The sequence below is a fragment of the Zosterops lateralis genome (genome assembly GCF_965231275.1).
Source record: "Zosterops lateralis genome assembly, chromosome: 12".
NCBI classification, from domain to species: domain Eukaryota; kingdom Metazoa; phylum Chordata; class Aves; order Passeriformes; family Zosteropidae; genus Zosterops; species Zosterops lateralis.
Genome location: NC_139772.1, coordinates 19,138,172 through 19,165,165, shown reverse-complemented (window position 1 = coordinate 19,165,165; position 26,994 = coordinate 19,138,172). Strand labels below are relative to the sequence as shown.

The 26,994-nt window shown below is 38.0% G+C and overlaps 1 protein-coding gene across 1 annotated transcript in view; it reads left to right on the top strand.

The window, feature by feature from the left end:
- The window catches only part of LOC310914140 (transcription initiation factor TFIID subunit 4-like), a 146,029-nt gene that overhangs the window by 54,075 nt on the left and 64,960 nt on the right, over positions 1-26,994 (top strand). The window contains exons 11-13 of the mRNA XM_083870074.1: positions 9,045-9,175; positions 11,360-11,485; positions 21,511-21,567. Of these exons, the coding sequence (XP_083726200.1) occupies positions 9,045-9,175; positions 11,360-11,485; positions 21,511-21,567 (314 nt within the window). The remainder of the gene's footprint in view (positions 1-9,044; positions 9,176-11,359; positions 11,486-21,510; positions 21,568-26,994) is intronic.

The following is a 26,994-nucleotide window of genomic DNA, read 5'->3' as shown; positions in this document are numbered from 1 at the left end:
TTGCTGGTTAATCTTATATATGACTTCCATCAAAAAACACGAGTTGTACAGGTAAGGTTAAGTAAGATTCTTGAGAAATTCTTTCTCTACTTTATGATTTTTTTGTCCTACCCCAAATCCTATGGACTTTTGCATATAAAAGCTTTGAATCAGCACAGAAAATAGAATGAGACTATGTCCAGGGTTACACGAAGATTTTGCATGGATGCAGCTATTTCTTTGGCTTTGTTGTGTAAAAATAATTATACCAGTATGACCCTCTAGAGTGGAGCTATTTTGCTTGTTTTCCTTTGACAAGAGTAAAGGTAGAAAGTAAAAGTTCAAAATAAACAAATAGGTTGCTTTGCCACTTGTGTAACTAAGTTGTGGAACTCTTTGTTTTACAGTGTTGCAGGTTCAAAAAATTACTTGAAAAATCAATGGAAAAAACATTCCATCCTGACCTAATAGACAGATAAGATGCTATAACTTAGGACACACCAAGACATAATTTTGGTGCACAGTGAGCACTACACACTTACTGTTTTTATAATCTTCAAGAGCATCTGCTAATACTGTTAGAGAAAGGATGATGGACTCTGTTACACAGTGTAGGTTTACTTAACTTTTTATACAGTTATATAAATACATAAGTATTTATTGTAGTATAGTTTGTACTGAAAAAGTTAGGTCCACTACAGTACCTGAAACATACTTTGAATGGTTTTGTGCTTGTGCATTCACACTACCGAGCTTAAAAGTTTCAGTTGAATCATATTTGACTAAAATAGTTTGGTTGGCATTTACTTTGGAGAGGGTAGGAGAAGACAGTATTAAAATTTGTGTAGCATTTTATTCAGCATTTTTATTCTTCTAGGTTACATTACATGGCTGGTTATGTTTTTTTTCCCTACTGCATCTTGTCCTGAACATGGTATGTATTCTGAGGATTTTAATCTGCAAGTTTGGATTTTATTTTTTAAAAATCACTGATGCTTGAGCAGTTTCTCAGTTTCTCAATATGCTTCCCGGGCAATCAGTCCAAGGTGGGTAGTCCTGAAGAAGTGTAGGAGAAAGACTACTCCCAGCAGATGGGGAGTTCTCAAGGAGGTTGTCCAGTCTGTCCAGAAGTCGACTCATGAGTTGGTTCCTGAGCTCTGAGAGGAGGAATGTTCTTTTAGAACAAGCTTACTGCAGTAAGGAATGCAGGGCTTTCCACTGTTTTGTAAACAACAATTACCAGGTGATAAGAGGTCATTCTCTCTAACCAAGTGGTTGTTCCCCGTGAAAGTGCACTGGAAGTGTTAAGCAGTGTCAGAGTGTGCTTTGCACAACCTTTCCCGTGTCAGCTGAGGGTGGTTTGGAGCTGTGGGTTATATCTTGGCCATCTGCCCCTGACAGAGGAGTGCTGGTTTGTACCTGCTCTTGGGAACCGTGCACCAAATCTCAAAGCACTTGGCGGGTCTTCTCTCGTTTGGCAGGAAACACTCCCCAGCCTGGGGCTTTCCTGAGCGCACTCGGTTACAGGTTCCTCAGGGGTGCCTGCTCCAACCACTTCAGTTGGGTTGACTGTTTTTGTGAAGGTAGCAGAGTTTCGTAAAACTGTTTTGTAGTCTCCTTTCCTCATACTGTGTTCTGGCAGCAGACCAGCTTAACAGTACAGCAAGTCAACATTTATTAAATTATTTATGCATTTAGTTAGTAAGACTTAAATTCAAGCTTTTATTGAAAGGACTGAAACCGGAAGATTACAGCTAAAATTATTTTACTGTTTCCTTTGCCTGGGATTGCTGAGTTATCTTGCACCTCTAGGAATCTCTAATTTTAATTATCAGAACTAGGAGCTGTTGTTTGCCCTACTACTGTTTAATAAGCTCTGCCTTTAGTTTTTAGTACTGAAAGTCTGTCTGAGGTGCTGGTACCCTCCCCTCTCCCCCCCCAACATAACCCCAGAGTATTCTGAACCTAAACAACCTCTTTAATTTTTTCCTTTCCTGTGTTCCATCTCTCATTCTCTAGCTTAATATTTAGGGTTGGGTTTTCCCCTTGATAGCACTAGGAGTGCAGTACTGATGGCTGACTTGTGGGCTGAGGACGCTGCTCTGTGGGAGATATATCCTGTGCTGATGAGGTTGGGGGAAGTGAGCTCAATAATTGCCGTTTGTGCCTCTCAAGGTGTCAAGGCCCCTTAGTACAGTAGAATCTTTTCCTCTTCGTGTTTACTCAGCCTGACACTTACGGAACTTCTCAGCTTAGAATTATTAATACACAGTATCAGACAAAGCTCCAGTTGCTTTCTCCTGATTTCATGGCTTGCTTTCTGTAGAGACCATGCAAGCTGAGTCTTACACAAATATTGCTTATCTAGTTTCAGAAGGTGAACTGCTCTCCCCCTCACCCCAATTTTTTCAGTGGTAATTTCCAGAAATTCCTGTATATTGTAACTCTTGAACAGTGTCTACTTAACCAATCATGTTGTATTTAATTATATGTAATTGTACAGAGATTAAGGTGTTTTAAATATTTCACTGCTACATCTTCAGCAGCACTATAAAATTTCCCTTATGCTGCTGAAATGAAGGAATAGAATTCTTTATTATAGAATTGAATAGTTTGGAAGGCTGCAGGAATTGAAGTGGTAGTGTTTCCAATACATTGCCCTTCCTGATGGGGAAGCTTTCAGGGGACTGAGGCACAAAACTGTGGTGGTTCTTTCGGGATAACATAGGAAGGGGGCTTGAGCCTCAATTGTAGATGCAGTCCAAGGCACTGATGTGGGTAGGAGGGGGGTGGGTAGATCTTGACCAGATGCTTCTTTGCTGCATTTTCCTAGATCTGATGGTATTGGATAAAGTTAAACAGAAACTTAAATAATGTCTCAGATTGGAGGGGGATGGACTTCGCCTTTTATTTTGTGGTGTGCAAACCAGCTGTAATGGCAGAAGGGGTCTGGACCTAATGAGACTGGTTCCAGTTGGATCTTGGACTAATATTTCATGCACAGAATTTAAAGTTTAAGAAGTTGCTCCTGGTATTGGGGTGATAGGAGTGAGTGCGTTCTGCATTTCTGACCTGTGGTTAGGACAAATAGACATTAATTATGCACCCTCACAGTGTTGCTCTTGAAGGACAACTCAAGCCCTAAATATGAGCTGTTTAACTGCTTAAAGCCAGTTTTTCAAGGTTTTTTTGTTTTGAGTGTAAACGTAAAGAGATTTTATACAGGCACTCAATAATTTATCACATCAATAATCAGAGTCAGACCTGATGTTTTACAAATAATTTTTTTTATCTTTGATCTCAATCCTGTCAGTCCTCTTATAGTATAAATTATTGAAGTAACTTTTTGATTCTTTGAAAACCTATCTGCAAAGACAGTATTTTTCTTCAGCTTCCCAAATAGGGCAGTACCTTCCTTATGATTTGTTTCTGTTTTTGATCAATAAAATATAATTAAACTTCTGAAGTGCAGAAGCCAATGACTTTCAGATATCTAAGCAGATGATAGAAGAATTTTCACTTCTTGAGACCTAAAAAGTTTTCAGTTACAAGGTTTAGGTGCATTTATATTTGTAAAAAACAATATGTGCTACTGACACATATGCCAATATCAGAATAATATTGCTGAATGTTTTTTCCCCTCAAGGTTTTTGGAACTTGTATCTAAGTTCTGACTTTATAGTAACTCTGTTGCAATATCAAATATTTTAAATATAATATAGTTTATTTGTAATGAAACATCCTAACACACTTCTTTGCATGCTCATAGATCTTTATTAAATTCTGATTGAACCGGGGTTTGCTATTAAAGCTTTTAGACATGTAATTAAGAATTAACATGTAGACAGACTTTATTGTGTTGTTCTGTAATGCTTGGCAGAGTCAAAATTTGCACTTTGAGTGCAAATTTGTCCCTCATATTTCTCATATAGGATAGTGTGACTCTTTAGTGGCATCTGATGCCTCTGAGGATGTGCTGTAACTGAGTTTTGCCACTAAGAATTGAAGTTTTCTTTCAATCAGCCATCAATTCTTGATAGTCTTGTGCAGTTCTGGTGTAATAGAGATCTGGCAAGAGCACTTGAATAAAGAATATGACCTTAGTTTTGTCTTTAAGAATATCAAAACTTAAATTCAGCTGGAGAGATGGGTTAAAATTATAGCTTGGAGCATTGCTTTGCTCCAGCTCCTTTTTTGTTGTTAACCTTGATTATGTTTTTATCATAGCTCTAGGAAAAGTTCAAAATTACATTGCTGAAGTAGTTTTAAAGACTTGAGGCATATACTTGTTATCAAAAACGTCTAAATTTAACAAATGTATTATTTAAAAGCAAGCAACTCTTTTCAAATTCCACATACAATACTTTTGATTACAAGACTGCAAGTTAAGATGGCCACATTGTCAAACTTAAAGTACATTGAGATGATCACCTAAAAACCAGAAAGAAGTCCAGCTTTTTAAAGACAGAAGGCAAGGGAAAGCACTCTCTTGATAGAAGTAAGTTGTTCTTTTTTTTTTTAATCTTAATTTTCTCCTTGGTTTCTGCACGTGTTTAAGTGTATATATTGTCAAGATCAGATGGTGCTATTTAGACTGGAATTCAGAATGCTCAGGCCTAAATAAAAATATCAGTAAATGAAGCCCACTGTCCAATAACTTGGTTAGAAAGATGAGTAATAACAAGGTTATTTGTGGTTTCTGATACAATTAACTGTGTTTAGTATTTTAGAATATGTATGTGTATATATGCATTTCTTAAAAGTATAAATCATATTTCTGTTTTCACATGATTATCACTCTAGGGAGTCTTGACAAGGGAAGAGAAGCCTTTTCTTACTAACACTGGGAAGAGTAATTAAGCAGACTAGAAGAATATGTCAGGAATTTCCTATTTAGAGATAGGTGCTTGTTCTCCTTGATGGCAGACAGGATTCCAATATGTTTTTTATAAGAGTGGCCGAAATTTTATGTATTTCATTTTATGAAATTTTTAAGTGAGAATGGATCTCAGGAGGAAAAATGGCATTCAAGAAAACAAAACCAAAAGAAAACTAAGACTTCAGTATAGAAACACATGAAAATTAACAGTTGTCAGCCCTGTGCATAGATTGTGTTTCTCTTTGGCATTTTGAGTAGCATCTTTGGCATCCGAGTAACAAGCAGAAAAAGCAGAAAAAGGCTCTAAGCAGTGGTATCACATCTCCTAGGTCAGTGGATTCAGCACAGTGGTGTCAGCAACTGTGTATGAAAGTATAACCCAGCCAGCATTTCCAAGCATAGATGAAATTGGTAATTTTCCCACCCTTGCCCCAAGTACAATCCAAGTATTTCAGGAGCGTGCCAAATCTTCATGTAGTATGCAGCTTTGGAATGCACCCTGCTTCTGACATCCCAAGCTAACAGGGTTTAACTAATGTAATTTAGAGCAGGGAAGACGTGATGATGCTTCCACACATGATGAATCGTGTGGATGACAAGATGACTTTTTAAAAATCTTTTTGTAGTCTGGTTCCTTGATGCTAATTCATTTGAGGGGAAATTGTATTCTTTTCCCCTTATCCTGTTTTCCAAAGAATTTTAGCCTTAAGTGATTGAATATTCCATTTGCCTTTCTTCTTTCCCTTCAGGTCACTTTTGAGTCAACTGATAAATCAAGAGCTAGAGCCCCCTCTGTGTGTCTGAGTTGAGGGGGAAATGAACCCATTTTTTCCTTTTCTTTGCTCTTCTGCCTGGTTGTCTGCCAGTGAGCTCTCTGGCACGGACTGGGCAGGCTCAGGGTCCCTGACTGTGCTCAGTTGGTGTGCTGGACAAACTGGGGCTGGGAGATGTGCCAGGGGATGATCCAAGATGCAGGAGAGATGTCACAGTATTGTGCAGTAATGAGGAATATGGAAGTACATATGCAGGAGGACAGGGATCATTGAATCACTCTACTCTCTCACTCAAAGCTGGTTCAACATTGAATTTAGACTGGGTTGTTTAGGACATCAATTGGCCAAGTCTTAAAAACTTGAGAGGTGGGACGGTCTACAACTAGTTTGTGCAAAGTGTTCCATAATTTGTCTTTGTGAAAGAATTCTTCCCTATATCCAATAGCTGTTTCGCGGTATGAATTTACTTCTCATTCTTCTTCCAGGCAACCTTAACAAAGGGTCTGGCTCCATCTTCTCAATAAATTCTCCCTTAAGTCTTCTTACTCCAAGAAAAAGAGCCCTCATGTTCTCCTCATGTAGGTTGTGTGCTGCAACCTCATGACCATCTTGTTGACTTTTTCCTGGGTTCAAGATTTTTTGACCTTTTTCTTGTACTGGGTGACCCAGACATGCAGGGTTGTAGATGTGGGCTGAGTTAAGAGGAGTAGTTGCTTCCCTTGGTGGGTTGGTTACCACTGATTTACAGTTTTGCTGTAGTACAACCCATGAGTGCCAGGGTGCAGTGCTGGAACCTGGATAACCTGCTGGCCTCCAGGCTCTCCATAGTTCCCATCAGTGCTACTGACCCCAGCCTATGGCATTCCAGTGAGTCCAGCCCAGGCACAGGGCTTTGCACTTGTCCTTCAAGAGTTCCATGAAGTTCCTCTTGTTTCACTTGCCAGGTCCTTTCCCTCTGCACTGCTCAGGGTGGTGCCATCTGCAGACTTGGTGAGGGGCTTTGTGTCTCACCTCCAAAGTCCCTGAGACACCCATTAAAGAGGGTAAGTCCCAGGGCAGATTCCCAAGGAATTCTATGGACTCTAGGTAGTTTTCTGGACTTGAGAATATTATGTTGAGGGATTTTAGGAGACAAAAGTTACTGGGATATTGCAGAGCCTGGTGAAGGACAAGAGTCTTAAGGCATCAGGTATCTCAGAGAATGGTCCATTGATCATGAATGAATTTCTGAAGAGTTAAAGGGACAGGAAAAGTCCTATAATGGTTGACTTTACTTAAAATAGAATTCTTTAAGATTAGAAAGACCTTTATTGTGAAAAAACCAAGATGGCAACAGTTCTTGTTATAAAAGCAGTGTGTGTGTTTTCAGGGAAGTTGGGTAGCTATAGTTACACTGACATTCAAAGAACTGTAACAATTACACATTCTCACCCATACCTAGAATAGGGCAGAATTTTCCATCTCCAAACCTCTTTTCTGGATACTAGTTAATTAAATATCCCTTCTTACTTGCATTTTATTTTTCAGACTAGGGTTTTCTGATTGATGCCTTTGCTTACACCTGTTTGCATAGTAAAATGGTACATGCTCAAATAGGCCTCGATATTGCCAGTCTGACTTAGAGGAATTGCTCCTGCCCACAGGAATCATCCTCCCGACTTCAAGGACTTCATTTGCCTGGGTGGCAGTTGCAGCTTTGGGATTTAATGTGTGTGTCTGCTTCCCATTACACGTTCAGCTTTCAGCAACCTGAGCGCAGCTCCAGCTCTATTACACAGGACAAATTGGGCACCAAGAAAGGTTCAATTTATTTTTTTCTCTGTGATAAAGCAAAAATTAGTTAAAAATCATATATACATCTTGCTGAAATCCTTAAGGTAGCATGTAAGATAGGGAGTCAGTGATTAAGTTAGTTTAAGAGGTAACGACTTCAAAGAATCCCTAAAATGAACACCAGCAATAACCCGAGCAGAGAGCTGTGCTGGGGAGTGCAGAGGGGCTGCGGTCCAGCCCTGCCTGGAATGGGCAGAGCCTGCGGGACAGGGGGCCGGGGAAAGGGAAGAAGGGGCAGATCCTGGTGGATCTGGAGCCAAGGGAAGGGAAGGGGAAGATCCCGGTGGATCTGGAGCCACAGGAAGGGAAGAAGGGGCAGATGCCGGTGGGTCAGGAGCTGGGGGAAGAAGGGGCAGGACGGGGCAGGTGCTGGCCCCGCTCCGCTCCCGGTGCCACCAGCGCTCACTTCTCCCACATTGTCTTTTTAGACGTGGGACGGTTTCTTGCTCTTGAATTTAGCCAGAGAAAGGCAGGAACGGCTCGCAAAGCAAACACTTGGTCTCGTCCCCTCTCCAGATGAGGATTCCTCTTGCAGTTGGGTCTGTACGAAGCACTTCCTGAAACAGTCATAAATTTCCTTTAGTGTTTTGCAAAACCATTCGTGTATCCCAACCAAACTGCTTTTGGAAGTGTTGTGTCCATTCAAGGGAACACTGACTCAGCATATTTATTCTTTTGTGCTGGGTCAACACCAATGGTCCATACAAAATACAACTACCCATTTTTTTCCTGTGTATATTATAATTTATCTGTGTGTGCACACTGGGAGTTTTCTATCCAGAAAACTGCCCTGCTGAGACCACATATGCCTTTGTAGGACTGTAGTTTATATAAGTACATATATTCATATACTTACAAATTTATATCCAATATTTAATAATTATTTTGGTGAATTTAGGAGCCCTTAAATGTTACCCATTTTGTTTTTTTCTGTAGCTTGGATGTTTTTTAAATATATCAGTGCATTAGACTGTGGACTCTTCGATTTTCTTACAAACTCAGCACAAAGTATCAAATATCCAAGTAACCATGAATATGTGTTGGGAGGACAGCTGGTGTTTCTAAACAACTCTTTTTAATATGACTTTATTTCTTTGCCTTCAATTAATAGGTGGGGGTTTTTTTCCCTAAAGAATTTCTGTTATTGGCACTGTGCCACTGGTGTAGACTAAAGGATGCAACAGAATGCTTTGGGCTGCACCCTTACCCACTGGACACTGAAATTCATCTGTACTAAAGCTTCCGAAAGTTAAGGAATTGTTTTTTCTTGTGGAGAACAACTGACAACTCAGATTGTCTCATACTCTGATATGCCTCGGTTTAGTGTGCCAGGCTAAACTTCAGCAAAGTTCTTAAGTGCTTTCAAGTGTTAAAGAAATTTTCTGACTTAAAACTTGGGAAGTAGAGTTGCGCCATTTTTAGGGGTTCATGAATGGGTCGCCAAAGCCACATAAATACAGTCATGGATTTTTCTATCCAAGAAAATGAAGTAGTGATGTAAAGTTCTTTAGAGCTTGCTTTGGGGTTTTAATTCTATGGGGGATAATCTAACTCTGTTTTGTTTTGTTTTTTTGCTTTAGCTAAAAAACTAGGAATTACTGATGTGCCAGCTGAAGTCGTTACTTTTATTTCCCATGCAACACAGAACAGACTAAGAACAGTGATAGAGAAAGTGACAGTGATAACCCAGCACCGGATGGAGTCGTACAAAGTAAGTGAGCGCAGAATGGGTTTGTGTTCCTGCACACCATGGGGCCAGCATGGCCCTGGTGCCCAGTGTGGCCATGGTGCCTGGCACAGCCCTGGTGCCCAGCACAGCTCAGTAGAGCCCTGATGCCCATCACAGCCCTGGTGCTCAGCACAGCCAGGGTGTCCAGCACAGCACTGATGCTCAGCAGAGCCTTGGTGCTCAGCACAGCCAGGGTGTCCAGCAGAGCCCTGGTGCTCAGCACAGCCCAGCAGAGCCCTGGTGCCCGGCACAGCTCAGCACAGCCCTGGTGCCCAGCACAGCCACTCTGGTTCGTGCTTCAGAGCTTCCCTGGGCTGCAGGTTTGCCTGTCCAGTAAACACACTGCTGGGATGGTGGATCTGCCTGCCAGCTCATCTTCTTCCTCTCTGGGGGAATTTGCGTGTAGAGTTGTTTCTGTCTTTCTGTGCTGAAGTGTCTGGCATGGGGCATGTGCTAAGTTATTTCTGCTCATGGACTGTGACTAAGACTTGATTCCTGATAGCTCCTTTTTTGTCCTGGGTATCCAGGAATTGGATTGAAATTGCTTTGGTATTTAGGAATCTGTAGTAACTTTTCTGGATGTAAGAAATTTCAATATTTTACAAAAGCTGCCAATATATGCCTTAGCAACTAAAGAATTCAGCTGTAAATTATTAACTGTAATTAAACATTAATTTCTGTTAAAAAAAATTAAAGGTAAATTGCTCCTGATTCTTTTGTCAGTGATTGTATTCCTGAAGAAAACTGAAATAATTTTGATATCTCAAACCAGGGGGAAATTTAAATATAGATCTACTAACCAGTTTGAAATTCTAATTATCCAACATCTTTATTGGTATATTTGAAATATCTTTTCCTGTAGAAGTAAGATCCTTATTAGTTATTATAATTGTTAAGTTGGTATCAAAGGAAGATGGCAGTAGCTAGTTGTCTGTTGTCTAAGCTGTTTAGATTTCTTAGCATATATATACATTGATAGCTCTCGTTTAGTCTGTTCCTTGGTTCTGTGGTGTGCCTTTTTGTATTTCTGGAGTGGCAGTCTAGTCAAACAGCTTTGGACTGTGTATTAGCCCACCTATTTCCCAAACCTGGGGATTCTGTGACCTGAGTCACGGTTGGACTAATTCTATTTGATATTTGCAAAAATAATAATCTCTGGGATCTGTGGCTATAATCAACATCATTGTGCTAGAAAAATGGATTAAAAAATAAAGGCCACTCTTCCAGGTTATTACTATACTTAGATCTTTCATTGCAATTGATGAATATATTCTACTATATTGGATTAAAAGTAAAATATCCTTGTTTCTTTTCAATATTCTTTACCATCTTCAGAAGTGTTAAATTCCTCTGTCCTTCTCTCTAGGATGGTGTCTGAGAAGAAAACAGTTTGCTTAGTCCGTGTTAAGTTATGTTTAAAGAAGCATTTAAAACAATTAAAAGATTCTTAGGGAAAAAATAGTGTTGTCTCTGATTGAAATGTAGCATTGTCATTGTGTTCTGCATTTTTCTTGGTAAATGTTATTCTTTGATTTCTTAGCTTGGTAGTCAGAAAGGAAAACATTAAGTAGATAAGTGGGATGAAAGTGATGTGGATAATTTACTTTTCTGACTGACATCCTGTGTTCTCCATGTGTCTTATGCCATAAACTCTCCTGGTTGTTGTGTGCTAAGAAAGCTTGCATGGTCTTAGATGTCATAAGCTGCTGTTTTAATTGGAGTTAGAGGCTTATTTTAACTGTGTTTTTAGCTTTAATGCTTTTATAATGCTGCATCTTGAGAAACTGTTACCAGTTCAAGATCAGTACAAATGCAGGAATTACAGGTTATGAGCCTGGTTATAAACTATAGCTAGGATTATTCAGTAATAAAGTTAAGCATTTTAGATGTTTTCCATCATTAAGTTAGTTGGTTTTACTTTTTTAACTCTTTCATGTGTCTGGTGCTGATAAATCAATCAGTATTTTTTTAAAATTGCTTAGATATTAATTAAATTATCAGATTCTCACTGCACTATTAACCATAGGCTTAATAGTGAGCTTAAAAAATAATTTTCTTTTTATTATTAGTACAATGGAAAGATTCTAATGTGTAACACTTTCAGTCTGTAAATGCATGTTGTTGGTGAGGTGTCTGTTGTTCAGAAGGGCTGTCCCTGTTTTACAGGATGATGAATGGTACGAGCAGGCCACAGATGTCCGATCACAGCTGAAGTTCTTTGAGCAGTTGGAGCGTTTAGAAAAGCAAAGGAAAGATGAACAAGAGAGGGAAATTTTGCTGAAGGCTGCCAAGGTATCACTTTTACTGTTTTTAAAACTACTTAACAATCCACAACCTTCAAACAATTACTTAATTTTGTGCTGTGTGTTTTGTAAGCGCATTTTGTTTCTTACAGTGGGAAAGGTACTGTTGGTATGACATCACACCTTGAACTCATGAGTCAGGCTCTGGTCTGTGCTGACTACACACCCACCCTGGGATGCCTCTGTCTTTTCATCATACAGCTCCAAATTTCAGGAGTTCTTGGGAATACAGGAGACAGTGGCTAACACTTTCAAAATAATTCTGTGAAATGACTTTTACAATTGCCTTTGAAATTTAATAGTTGCAAAGGGTTTCTGTGCCACCAGACAATCATAGCCTACACTTCTGGTCTTTAAACAAATTCAGTCAATTCTGATTAATTTTTTTAGAGGCTTTTTACTTCTTAGGTTTTTAGACTTTGTTTTTAAACAGTTTTGTTCATTTGTTCATCTTAATTTAGACATGTTCCAGTTGCTTCTCTGTAACTGCAGTATTTGATTGATTCATGCATGTCTCCAGTTAACTGTCAGTTCTCAGGACGTGTTCCTTTGTAAATTTAATTCCACAGACTGAGTGTTCATAGGTGCAATAGAACAAGCTCAGATAATATTGTTTCAAGAGCACATAGGGATAGATAAGTCTCCTGCTTGTAACTATAAATTTAATCATATGTATCATATCTAACTACAAATAAGTTTATCTCTTAGTTATCCCATTTTAATTGTATTTGAATCTTTATTGAGTCATTCATTGTATATTCTGAAGAGATTATACAGAGCAACTCAATTGTAACACAGCCTCCTGATTTCATGCCATTAATGTTCACAAATTGAGAAAATTAAAAAAAAAAACAAACCCAAACCTTACTTATTTAGAAATCTATTTCTCAGTTAATCTGCTTTAATCTGTTCTGTTTGTGCTCTTAATTTATAATTGTTCACATTATTAAATATGCCATAATTTTTAAGCAACATAGATACTCTTTAAATGTTTTGATGAAAACACATTTTCTGTTTTCATTCTTAATTTTTATTTCTTAAAGAAATGCTTACTAATTTTTATACTGTTTTCCCCAGTCAGTGACTACATCTTGGTGAATCATTTTCTGTGTACCCTGCTGCTTGTTATGTTGGTCATTTTTTAATGGACATTGAGAAAATCACAGTAGCTTATAATCCTTAGTTCAGAAATGTTTTCCCTGACTGCACAAAGCATTATGCAAGCTGGTCTGAGGTTGGCTTAAAGGAGTTCCTGGTGTTCCTTCCAAATTTAATTCCTTCATGAATTGATACTCTGTGTTTTGGACAGGGTTTTTTTGTTGTTGTTTTGGTCTTAGATAATATAAAGTCTGGTGAAGTCTAAATTTAGGAAATAAATACATGACCACCAAGTTTGATTACTATGAAATACAGGAAGAGCAAATTAAAGAATTCTGGGAAAAAAAAAGTTTAAAAAAATCCCCTAATTTATTTTTAAAAATTTACCTTAATGAAATTATTGAATGCATACTTCATAACCAGGAGACAGCTTGAAAGAAATACATGGTATACCATGAAAATATATGAAGGTGAAAAATAAATGAAGGTGTTAAAAATCCAAAACCAAAACACAGCGTAGCCATCAGTAGTGCTGATTTATCAGTGTTAATGTTTAGAGAGAGGAGTAGAAGACACTGTGGACCCCTTGGAAGGTGCTTATGCAATGTTGTGGTTTGAGTGTAAATGCCAGTTTGGAACTGAGCTTGCTTTGTTTGGCTGGTGCTCCCCAGTCTGTTCTGATGGATGGGTGACTTACTGCAAGGCTTCTGCAGGACATGGTTTGGCAAAATATGGTCAGATCACAATTTTTTATTCTAAATAATGGATTTTACATTATTTCCTTAGATTCTTTGGTGCTGCTCAAATGCAAAAGCACCTGTATGTGAACAGTGGTACTTTATTCTGAACTCCTGTGTGCTAATTCCTTACTCAGGATTTTGGTTTTTTTCTGTTTTTTATGATCGTGCCTTGTTGTCTGAGCCTTTGTGGGAAGGATAGAGTCATTGTAATGACACAGTAAAGAAATGAACACAGTTAAAACCTGCCCCAGCTGCCTGGTGAAGTGATACCCACTAGTACCCGCTTCTCTCTGTCTGTGTTCTGGTGATAGTTATGTCTGCAAAGGGGGAGATGCCTGAACTGGCTCTGGAGACTCAAATATCTACCATGCAAAGCCCTTATTCCCCCAGTCACGACACCTTTGTCACCTTGACGGTGTCTTTAAAATACAAAAAACTTCAGGGTTTAAAGTGAAATTTCTCTGTTTTCCTTGCTATATATGTTTAAATCTAAAAATCATATTTATTTATAACTGCAATTTCTTAATGTGCCTTTAGAGAAACAATGTGATCTTTTATCTGGGAAGTGTTTTGACAGGTTATTGTGCAACATATTTTTAAGGTTACTCAGCAAAACCATTTCAGTGGAAGTTTCAAAGCTTCCTGCTGGTGGTATCTCATCTACTGTCTCATATGGAAGAGCATAAAAAGGCTGAACTTGCACAGCGAAAATTCTTTTTTAATTATTTACCCTTTGGAACCCTGTTAACAATCAGAGTCCAGGGTTTGATGAAGAGTAAGGTAGTGAAAAAAATGTTTTGGGCATTAAAGCAGATGGTGTTAAATAATCTACTTAGTAACAGGATAATCAATGGGGAGGATAATGCAAAATGAAGGAATTGGTTGAAATTAAAGGGGAGGCAGCATGAACCTTTGGGAAGCCTTGAAGCCGATCTGGTAATTTAGCATCACAGTTCAGTAAGGGGTAAAAAAAAATTGTAAATGATGGCCAAAGAAAGTGTCAGGTTTGCAGGTTTTTGTTGTTTTGGGTGGTGGGTGGGTTTCTTTAGGAGAAGAAAGCAAAATATTTGACACAAGTGCTCTGGTTGATCTGCAACTGTAATTTCAGTTGTTACAGTAGGAAATGATTGCAAAATTTGTAAGCACTCAGGTGGGCTTGATTTTGCTTCAGGAAATGTTTTTGGGAGAAGGAGAGATCAAATCAGATGAGAAGGTAGAAGGAGAACAGAGTTAGGTTTCAAAAAAATAAGATTTTTGACATTCCGAGAAAAGTCACTTAAGTTAAAATTAACTGTGGTGCTACATGAGTGTCTTTGAAAACAAGTAGCACTATTATGTAGCTTGTTAAATGAGAGAATTTTACTTAATCTTATGTCCCATGCTTGGGAAATACTTGAGAAATAGAAGCTTCATATCATAAGCTGAGAAGCATTGTGAGTGATATTCTCATTGCAGTGAAATATTTTGGGAGAAGACAAACTTGATGGGAAAGGAAAAATCAGGATATGCTATAATAGCAATGCAACATACAATTCCTTTTACATTAAAAATCTAAAAATTGAAACTACTACTACTACTACTATGCTATTTCAGGAGCCAGAATGACCTCCTGCACCTCAGGGATCCTGCATCATATTCCACAACATTCCATAACCTTCCACAACGTTTCAGAGTGTTCCACAACATTCCAAAATGTTCCACAGCTTTCCCATACCAGCCTTGAATGTGTGGCCCTTGCTCTAATTTACTTTCTAGTAACTGCTTTTATAATAAAGTGTTTAAAGGCATCTTGGTCCCCAGACTGTGACATCCAGTCCCCTCCTGCTGCTGGAGGAGCTCCTGTCCAAGCCCCAGAAAATGTGATGTGTAAAAAGGAGAAGCTGTGCAGGGAGGGACTGAGCTGCCTTGGTTGTCACCGATTTTGGATTTCCTTCCTGACATGAGCATCACAGGTGAAAAAAAAATGGCACAAGAAGGGACCATCTTGTGTATAAACACACATGTAGAGCAAGTCTCTTTAAAGGAAATATTTGGGAGAGTCAACCCTTGGCCCTGGTTTGTTCTGCCAGTAAGAGTTGGCGGCTGTTTTTGCCAGGTGTGTGCAGAGCCAGACATCCTCTCCCGGCCCGTGGGGATGGCACAGGCGGCACTCAGAGTCTTAAGGCTGCAGAAAGGTCAAAAGCCAGACTGAAATCACTTGAGGAATTTACCTTTACATTTGACATGGTGTGTCTCCTGCAGATTTTAAAAAAAACCAAAAAAACAGAAAAAAACCCAACAACCCCCAAACCAAAGCCAACAAAGCACTGGTCTTATTGTAGTAAACATATATTCTTGCTGCTTTCATGACTGTTTCCAAAACCTGGAAAATGCAAGTGCTGTCTCTCAAGTTGAATGAAGTTCTGGTTCTGGGCTAATAATGGGAATATTTCTGGCAGCAGAAGGAATAGGAGGTTATAGCTGATTTGTTGTTGGTTTTTTTTTTGGTTTTTTTTTTTTTTTTTTTTTTTTTTTTTTTTTTTTTTTTCTGAATTGTTATTTTGAGGGAGTGATGGCAGTAAAGAGTTACAGCTTGGGGTTGTCCTGGCTCTCAGAAAATGAATTATTAGCTGTGTTATAATCTGTGATAAAAGTGGAGCACGTTAAAGTTAGTGTGTTAATTGTTGTACTCAAACTGGCTGAATGCCTGTGTATTTTATTATAAAATTAATGTTGAAATTTAATTTCCAATATATGCATTCATTTAGTCTGATTTTGAGTGTTACGTATTAGTAGCACAAGTCTGTCAAGTTCTGGGATCTTAAATACAACTATCTCAAGAGTAAGAAGTGTTCTGTGAAAAGAAAATTTACATAAGTAAATGGAAAATAATGTTTAGAGTTGTTTGTAAAGTTAATTAGCATTTATGGATGATTGGGTGATACTGTAGGCTGAACGACTTTTTTATTGGAGAGATTACTGAAATTTGGTGCTGCAGATTTCCTTCCACACGTGTGCTGTGATGACTTGGAGGGGCTTCTCCCTGAGCCTGTCATTCCATTTAATCCTTTCCCTCTCTTCTGAGAGCAGTGGATTGAATGCAGCCTCCTGTCTGCATGAGCACTTGGAACTCACTTCTGATGGGAGCAGAGCAAAATGAGAATTACTGTGTTGAGATAATTTTCTGAATTTTTAGGAATTTGTTACTGCAATTTTTATGATTTTAATATAAATCATTTTTCAGACCTGTGCTTTTGCATTCCACCTCACCATGGTCGTAACACTGAGCAGCGTTTTACCCTCAGCTATGATGCTTTTAACTTTCACTTTTTATTAACAAAGCTAATGTGAAAGCAAAGTGTTTCATGTTGCCAATTTAATTTCTTTAATTAAAAGTGAAAGTTATAAGCTGGTACAGCCGTGGGTGAAGTTCTAATGTCATCAATGGGGAAAAATAGGTTTAAAATTGAAACTGTTGGCACAGCCGTGGCTCTCGATACTACAGCACCTGTAGTTGTGACTCTTAACTTTATTTAATGAAAAAAGAGGACTTTGAGGCATTAAAGACCCCCAGTGTATATATTGGTAAGGGGCAGTAGTGCTGTGAGTGCCTTTAGCTGGGATCAGATGTAGCTAAATGCAGGACAGACCCTGTGAGACATTTCCCAACACTGGTGTAACAAGCTGAGAGTTTTAAAGTCCATGCTAATCTAAACAGAAAATTTGTTTGATAAGTGGACCAAAAATTTAGCAAAAATGCAACTTTGACTTCAATAATCAAGCAAAATATTGAATAATTCTGATAATGAAACACATCAGAAGTATTTCTAGTCTGTCCATCTGCACAGATGCAGAGTATGCTCCAATTCTAAAAAGATTGATGCATGCATTTAAGTATGGAATGGGTTATAAATACAATTATAATTTTAAAAACACTATTGCTTTCTAATTTAAGACAATTCTATGAAATCTGAAATACCCTCAAAACTACACTGTTCCATGTCTCTTAGATGTCTCGTTTTGTGGCCTCCTGCCTGAACACAAGCCAGGGGAAGAGCTGAAGTTTGTAACATTAGGGAGTTTGGTAACATGTAAATGAAGCCCCTTATTTCTGTTGTTTTGAATATACACATTTAACATATGCTGCTTTTCATACTTTGGAAGTCCAATATTTCCATAGACCTAATGTGATCTATGCAGTTTTCGGTTTCCAGATAAAGAACTCTCTAACACAAGGCACTTTGGTTCTTCACAATTAAAATATCAGGTTATCTTGTCTAATAAAATAGCTGGTGTTTGGGAGAAATGTTAATAAACCTGGTTTGCTGAATACATTTTCAGTAGGAGACAGCATTTAATATATTTAGAAGTATGTTATCTGCTTAGGATCAGTCCTGGGTTGCTCTAAAATAACTATGGGAAGCTTGCCTGCTTCTAAAGGTTTTATTCATCAACAGGAGAATGCATTAGGTAAATGCAGCCTGCTTTATTTACAGATCTAGACATGATGAACAGGGAGGGGAAGGCAAAGGAATTGTGATAAAGTCCTTGAAAGTATTTGATTTGGTGGGTTCTCTGATGAGTGGGCATTTCCAAAGCTTTAGAGGAAGGAGACATTGGTGCATTAAAAGATTTTGGAAAAGCATGTTTCACGAAACAGGTGAAGTGCAGCATATTAAGATTTGGGTGTCAGAGAGAAAGGAGAAAGCAAGAGAAAACCCAAAATATTAATTACCTGGAAGAAAAAAAGTTAACCTGCAATTTAAAAAACCTAGGAATGATTAGTCACTAGCTTGACAAAAGAAGGTATAAAATACTAAAAAAAATGTGTGGTGATGTTTATGTGTAGACAAGAGCTGAGCAGCAGCAAAATTGTGCAAACTCTTCAGAGGAAGGGAGAGATGTTCACGTGTGGAATGGAGTGTAAAGGGAATCCAGTGACATTTCTAAAGCTTATTTAGCCACCTCTCTTAAGCTTGACATTTGCATTTGCTTATATTTGCTTTAATCTGTGTTGCATGAGCATTGGTGAAGCCTTTTATAATTTACATTAGATCATAAAGTGAAGAAATAATGAAATAGTTGATGTTTATACTTGTCCTTTAATACATTTTAGCCTTCATGTACTGATTATTTTGTTTCTGAAGCTTACTGGCATGGTAACCAGCAGGAAAGTATTTTAATCTGACAAATCTGCTTTTAAAAAAATCTGTTAAAATTTATCTGAACACAAAAGAGTTAAAGTCCTTAATTTTTTTTAGTAGTAATGATACATCCAGTGTAAAGTTGGAATTCTGCTTCTTTGAACCAAGAACTGGCCTGGATACTTTGGAAAAGCTCTCTGGTGTGGATTCAAGCAATAACTAGAAAATCATTGTATTATTCTAAATGTAAAAATAGTTCTATTTTTACCTTCAATCTGGGTTATATATTTAACTTCATCTGGTGTTTTAGATCTTCATTTTTGAAACAAGATTCCTGTATTTGGTATTGTTCAGGAGTTAAGTACCTGTTTTCACCTCTGCAATAATTTTTATCGTATATTTACTGTGAACAAGCTGGAGGTTTTCACAGAGCAGATGATTTGCTTTTGCACATTGAGATTATCCTGAACTCCAGATCTACTCTCAGTTTCTGGGGAAGAAAGAAAAAGCCCCAACTTTTAAATGTGTTACTTTACTTTGTAGCACTTCCAGGGTTTTTCCTTCACTTATGGAGCCCTGGAAATTGCAATGTTACTTTGCATCTACTGCTTTAATTTTTCTTACAATGTCCCCAAACACAACCTACATCTGGTGTGTTTTCCAGGATTCTGTCATTTCCTTGTAGAAAGTTAGTAACAATATTAGAAGTCTCAGCTGGATTCTCTCAGGACACTCTGCTTTCTCCTAAAGCTGACGTGCTTTTAACTTGTACTTTGCATTTGGCGAATTTTCAGCTTCATACAGTCGTACAACAATACTTTGTGTTTCTGTACTGCTTTCACTGTGAGACTCACAAGGCATTAGAAGTTCATTGTACATTTATAAATTTATCATCAAAACCCATGAAAGGGCTAAATAGGCTTTTCCATACATCATACTGGAGAAACTGAGGCTCCAATGATTGAATTGTTATTGCAAAATGACAGCAAAGACCTTGTTCAGCTCAGTTCATAAATCTTGACCTGAGCCCATTTCCTGGAGAAGCAGCTCACTGACGGGGGTTTTGTTAGTTCGGTTTTTAACCTAATAGGTATTAATATAATCAAGTTCTAGGTAATTGCTGTGTTGATTGGAAACTCAGCTCTCTGGCAGACTCACATATTTAATGAAATACCTTTTTGTCCTTTGAACATTAACTAGGTCACATTATCTATGCTTTCCTTTGTGTCTGGCCACAGCAGGTAGAGGGAACCTCAGCCTGTGTTGTCACAGCCTGTGAGTTTCTTCCTTGGCTGGCACAACTGCAGCCTGAGAGTCTAGTCTGGTCATTGGCTATTTCAGGTCTCAGTCAGTCATTCCTCTGCTGCAGACACTGTCCTGTCCAACAACCTCTTATGCCAACAGGCACAAAAGCACTGCTGGGTGTTGTTGGAAGGTGAAGCTGATGTACACAGTGGAAGAGTTAAGCACATCTGAAAATCTCATTTTTGTTTAATGTCACCTTGTGTTATCAGTACTGTGTTTTATAGGTGTGCTATATTAGCTGGGGGTGGGGGGGGGGGAAAAGTTTTTTTAAAAAAAACCCTAACCAAAACCACAAACCCACAAAACTAACAGGAGAAAGGATGTGGAATTCCGTGCCAAATCAAGCCAAGGCACTCTCCAAGTGTATCAAAAATAATACATGACCCTTTTAAGTATAAGCCCTTAAAACCTATCTCCCTTTGGTTTTCTTAATGGATTTTTGAATTCTGACCAGAATATGGTATGAAAAATGTAAACACCAGGAAAAAATCTGAGAATATGTAAGTTTGCAAATTAATATTCTTTCAAGTTTCAGGTCTGCCTTCAGCATAGCAATAAGCAGAGAATGATACACAGGAGAGGGCAGAGATACTCCTTTAGGAGTTGTGTAAATGATATCACTTTAAATCTCAAAGAAATACTGAAGTAGAACTACTACACCTTTCAGGTATCAGGAACAACAGTTTTCCATGGATGTCACAAGTTTTATTGGTGCTTCTTACTTTTTATGCAACTTTTTGTGCAACATTTGCTGAATGCTGACCTATCACACATTTATGAAAGTATAATGTGTGTATTATCTGCCTCTTGAGTTTTGAATTCTGTTAGTCAGAGAACGTGTAGTGAGCACAAATATAAATTAAATAGTTTTTAACATATGGTTATAAAATAGTCTGTGTCTAAAGAAATGTTTCAGGTTGTTATTGCAATTAAATTACCTGCTTTTAGAGCTGTTCCTTGTTTTGAAGGAAAATACAAAAGTTGTCATTCAGCAATATTTATCCAGCTTTTAAAATTACAATATTAATGTTAGTAGTAGTAAATGAATGGCTTTAACAGAGTGTATTTCTATGCTGTACTGAAAGTAAACTCATATGGAATAGTAACATCTTTATAATAAAGATTTACCTTTTGGGACGGCAACTCTGCAATGGTTTTCTTCATGGTCTCTACCAAGAGCTAAATGCAAACTTAGTTGCAAACAGTAAATTTCAAAATATGTGACTGTAAGGACTTAAATAGTTTGGATAATGGAAGGAGTGTAACTTCTGTTCTTGGGTGCTTGAATTTTTTAGTATTAAATAATTGAAATCTAAACCAGTATGGAAACTTTCACACTGACAAAAACATGATTGGGTTGGGGTGTTGTTGTTGTTGTGGTGGGGTTTTTTTGGTGGATTTTTTTTTTGGGGGGGGGTTGTTTGGTTTGGTGGGGTTTTTTTGGTTTTTTGTTTGTTTTTTGTTTGTATGTTTGTTTGTTTGTTTTGTTTGGTTGGTTGGTTTGGGTGTTGTTTGTTTGGTTTTTTAAAATTCAAATCTTGACTACATCTCATTTACAACTGAACATCTAACAGTCTTTTGGGTGACGCTGGTGGGTTTGAAATTGCACTTCAATTAATTTAAGTGTCCTGTGTTTGATACCTTGTATCCTGATCCTGTTTCTTTGCTATTTTTTAACTTACTGCAACAGATGAGGGGTTCTTAAACCATCTGTTAACCTTTTTTCCCCATTTTTTTTAAACATGTAGAGTCGCTCAAGGCAAGAAGACCCAGAGCAAGCTAGACTGAAACAAAAAGCAAAGGAGGTAAGCAGAGCTAGAGATCATTACACTTGACATTTCAAGGCTTGAACATATTAATTTTTTATGCCTTGCTACTTGTATATCGTTAATAAAAATCTGACTAAAAACTTTTTAGGATGTATTTGTTGCTTTCCCTTTGATCTTAATGTTTGCAAACTAATACATTAATACATGTGAAGCCTAAGGAGATTTTATAAGAGAATATTTCCATACATTACATTTTCATTTCCATTTTAGGTAGCTGTAGCTTTTTTTGGGTTGTTGATGACAGCAGCTCTAGATTTTGGTGGAAAATGTATGCCTTTGTCTTTTTGTAAAATGTCACTTTCTTAGAAATGTGCTACTTAACAATTTTATTCTGGTAACATTCTTTCAAGTAATGTAATTGCCAATCATTTCCTCTACCCTGTGATTTAGTGGACTGTTTACTCATTTGTCTAAATTACAATAATCTAAAAAATATCAAATAATTTCCCATGAAGTTGTGATGTGATGTTACTCTAAGAGTACCTTAATTTGCTATAAATGAGTGACTGTCCTTTGCTTAAGGCATCTCATGCCTTAGGATTGGGCTGGAGCTTAAATCAATTAGAAAGATTAAAATATCCATCAGTTGAAAGCAATTTCAGCAAAATGATGCCATTCTTTTTAGCCAGCTTGTTTGGGGGTACACATTAGCAGGTAATAATTATGCACTGGAAGGTAAGATGTACAGAAAAATGCATACACCAAGTTCTTTTGTATTGACCTGTTCTTCCTGTTTTTTTTCCCTCTTGGCAGTATTCTGGAGTCCCGTTAGCTACGCAGATTTTATGTATATAACAGCCAAAAAAATCCAAATACATGATGAGCTTTATTTGTCTTCATTTCATTCTGTGATTATGTAGTAAGACTTGCTGAAATGAGTTCTTGTAAACATTAGTTTACAGGCCTTAATGTTTCCAGAGTTGGATTTGTCAAGCAAGTATTGAAATGAAATAGAGTAATCAAGTAATTTGGCAGGAAAAGAGGCAGGATTTTAATAGTACTTGGGGTTTGTGTGTAGCCAGTGTAAGCAAAGGAAGAGTCAGATTTCTGAGAGCTGTTGGTGGCAGGCAGAAAGGGCTGTTGAGCTGAGAACTGAAGGTGCCATGCTGCTGGAAATGAACAGAGCTGGGATTAAATGCATTGATGCTGCATCAGTGTTGACTTTCCTGAGCATTCTTTCTCAGCCATTGGAAATTTGAGGAAGTGAAAGTAAAAGAGAGGGATAGTAACCCCACGTTCTCCACTAGTTAGAGTGGAGCAGCTGTTCTTCAATAGCTGTGAGGCAGCCTGGTGCTGTGGTACTGCCTGTGTGTGGCTGCAGGAGCCCTGCCCTGCAGGGGCACTGCCCGTGTGTGGCTGCAGGAGCCCTGCCCGTGTGTGGCTGCAGGAGCCCTGCCCTGCAGGAGCCCTGCCCGTGTATGGCTGCAGGAGCCCTGCCCTACAGGAGCCCTGCCTGTGTGTGGCTGCAAGAGCCCTGCCATGCTCAGCCAGGCTGTCGGCCGATCCCAGCAGAGGGGGTGGCTCTGGGCTGGCCTGGGCAGTGCCAGGACAAGCAGGGCAGGTGTGTCCATGGAGAGGGTCAGAGGTGTTGGTTTTCTGGGACAGGAGCTACTCAGCCTGGCTGCTGCACCATCTGCCCTTGGACACTGGCCCTGCCTGCCCTCCCAGCTTGCTCACAAAAATCCATCATTTGCTGGCCTCATGCTTCTCTCTAAAGCTGAATTTCATTCTGCATGTTTGATCTTATGGATCACCATAAAAACTGTCTCTGGTTTTAGTGATCAGGGTTCTAAAGCTCTAGAGACTTTCACTTAAAATATTAAAATTTAGTTAGTAAAAACATTTTCTTTTCCAGTGGGGAGTGTGGCATGGTATTGGCAAGATGTTGTTTTAAGATTGTTCATGTTCTTTTCTGCATTGGATACTGGATATATGGTGATGTCTCAAATTATATTGGCATTGCCAAAATAAAAAACACCTTATTTTATAGTATAAAAGGTTGATTACGTTGATTATAAAAGGTTGTCTTTGGCATGGTTTTGTCATTTGAAATTAAAAGTTTTGAATCAGTGCCAACAAAAATGTAAAAAAATCCAAGACTTCCCTCCAGCTGGGCTACTCTTAAATGTGCTTATAACCCATAGCTCAGAGAGAAACTGTGTTTCTTCCAGGTTTTGTGTAAGCTGATGAATAAAATACCGTCAGCTTCAATAATAGGCTGGATTTAAAGCTGTGATTCCATGATTTCTGCGTCCTGAAGACCTTTTGGACAGATATTCTTGTGGCCTGTAGTAAAGTGGTGTTAGGTAGTGTTTTAAAAAGCACAGAGAGGGCACCCAGGAAACCTACAGCTCTTCTAGTTGTGTTACTTGTTAATGATATTATTGTCAGATAGCTTGTTTTTTCATCCCAGCAAAACAGCTGATAATACCATTAATATGTTCTGAAAATTGATGATTGTTCAGGCTTTAATCAGTTTGAACAGTGACACTTCTGACAAAAGTAAGAGAGAGAAAGTGAAGAACTAGAAGAAGTGATTTAAAGTCTTAAAGTCTTCTAAATCTTTCCTTAAAAGGGAAAAAACTATTCAAAACATTGAAGGAACTCTGGAAAACGCTGTCTCAGAATGCAAAATAAAGGTACCAATACAAGGGTAATAGGATGAAGAGGAAAGAAAGAAAACTAGGAAAGGGTATTTGTTCCAAAACATTCTCCTTTATGGATCTTTTGGAGTCTTCATCCTGTAATGCTCTGTTTTTCTTCCTAATGTAAGAAGAAAAAAGATTAGCTTAATTTCTTTCACAGGACATCTACCAGTTCAAAGTTTCCTTTTTGCTTCTTAGTCCCGTGAAGACAGTGTAAGTGGAATCCTTTGAACATGTTTTAAAATTAAATCGATTAGGTGAAGATTATGGTTTTTTCTCTGTACCTCCATCTTGATCCATTTCTTAGCCGGTGTTCAAACCACTCTGCATATTGTTTAAACCAAATTGGCATACATCAAGTTTAAACTGCATTTAAATACTTACCCAAACAAGGTCTTATTGCAGAGACAAGACATAACAGTCAGCTTTCATTCACACCCAGACTAGCACTGGTTTAGTTAAGTCAGTGCAAACCCACTCTAATTTCTGTTTGAGTGACTTATTTTGCTTTGGTTATAACCTGTTTCAAATGGACTTGAGTGAAAACAGTAGCAAAATGTGCCTGTGGAGGATTATATTCCTCAAAACTCTCCTTTTGCTTTCACACTTCTGAGTTGGTGTAGCCTTTTTTCAGTGGACAGTATGTGATTGTTTCAATGGTAAACCAATTTAATAAACTACTGAAGAATGTTCTCTATTGAGACTGTTTCAGGGAAAAGTGATGCTTTTCAGCTATTACTTGTTGCATTACTTTGTAACAAATTCTGAGATGTCTGACTTGGTACAACTTGATGTAAAAAATAGCATCATTTGTGAGCAGTGTCTGTTTTGTTGGAAATTATATAACTTTCTTAATTATTTTTTCTAATTAATGTTTTTTATTAACTTTTATATTAATTGTTGTAATTAATAGTAAGCAGGGTATTAATCATAAACAGTGGAATTTTCCATTTTAGCCAACACATAGTTAAGTTTTTCAGAGACTGCTGTTGTTAGAGAGTGATTAGAAAATCACTGAAACGCTTAAGTTTTGCTAAACTAGCCCTGATAAGCTTCAGTGAACAAAGCATGACTAAAGGTTTTTAAATCAAGTTTTAGGGAATACACTGATTTATGTAATCTGGAATTCACAAATGTAAGTTAAAGAAATTATGAATTCTCTAATTTCCTTTAAAAGCTTCATTAAATAGAAATAAAACAGGCCATATAATTGATAGCAGGAATGGATCAAGATTAGGAATATTTGAGTCAACACCTAATAATTAATGATAGAAATGGTTTAAAGGAAAGACAGGGAGGGTAAGATCCTCAACATCCTTTCTATCAGGAGTATTCTGCATATCAGGGTCTGTTGCCTAAAAAATGTTTTAATCTAAAAGTCAAGTAGCTGAGCTTGATCCTGAAAGATAAACTAGGTTCAAATTTTTGTGTCATCACCAACCAAGAGTATGGCATAATAATGAAAGCTTAAACCAGACACCATAAATGTCTGGGCATGTATCCAGGCCCCAGATCAGGTTAGATAACTCCCAGTGGATTCTGTTCTCAGATGTGCTCATCAGCCATGCAGGGGAAGTCTCTGACCTGTTGATATTGATCCCAGAAGCCTTGGGATGCTGGGGAGGACACAGGAGAGCCCTTTGTGTGCCCGTCAGCAGAGCTGGCCCAGCTGCTGGGCTGGGGAAGGTCTTTTGTCATTGAAGGAGTTGGGGAGTGTTCCCTGGCCAGGAGCTCTGGGAGTGCTGGGCTCCTGCAGGAGCACACAGAGACTTTTCTGTGCTCCCAGGAGGGCAGCACAGTGTGGGAACCACTGGCCTTGTGTCCTCTGGAACAACAGCCTTGGTGGGCTGAGGTTTAGACTTTGACTTGTGTCCTTTTTTGAGTTATATGCAGTAAAATATGTGGACTGTTCGCAGACAGAGTTCTAGAAGAAGCTATAGGATCCTTCTCTTTAAAATAATGAAATATGTACATCCTATGATGTATGTGGTATATGTTATGTGGTTCTAACATTGCCTTAGAGGTTTTAAATTCCCCAGAACTTAACTTGTAGCAGAATTACTGAAACTCCAGCATCGTATACTTAGTGACTACAATAGGAAAACAGGTTTACACTAAAGTTCTTGTCACCACACTAATATTTATGTATCAACTCAGTAGGAGTGGTTTCTTCTAAAATATTTAAATGATAACTTACTGCAGCTATCATAATTACTGAAAATGAAAAGAAAATGAAAAGGATTTTGTTTTGTTTGCCAAGTTCACCTTTTCAGCAAAGCCAAAGTCCTTAAAGATTGTTCTACTAAAGCAGTGTCTCAGTGATGAGAAGTCTAACTTAAGTTTTCTATTTTATCATGTCTGACATAAAAATATTGATTCAAAAGCAACAATCTTATCTTAAATTGTTTTCTTATAACACAGTCCACTGAGAAATGGGGCACTTGAACAGGAATAAATTTAAATGAAATTTCTGTGTAGCTCTCTAACCCATCTGAGTGTCAGTAGGTGGAAAGAAGGAAAAACTGTGAATGTGATATGTGAAGTAATGATGAAGCAGTGTTTAGGCAACACTGATTCCTCAAAACAGTGAAATAATTATTTCATTAATAGTTTTCTGCATCAGGTTACCAATGCTACAGCTGTGATGCAGAAGGAATGCAAGCTTTTTGTCAATACATGTAGAAAGTCAGATAACAGTCACTTTTTTAATACTTTCCCTGTACCACAGGTCTGTTGTTTGTACCCAGAAAAATGCTTT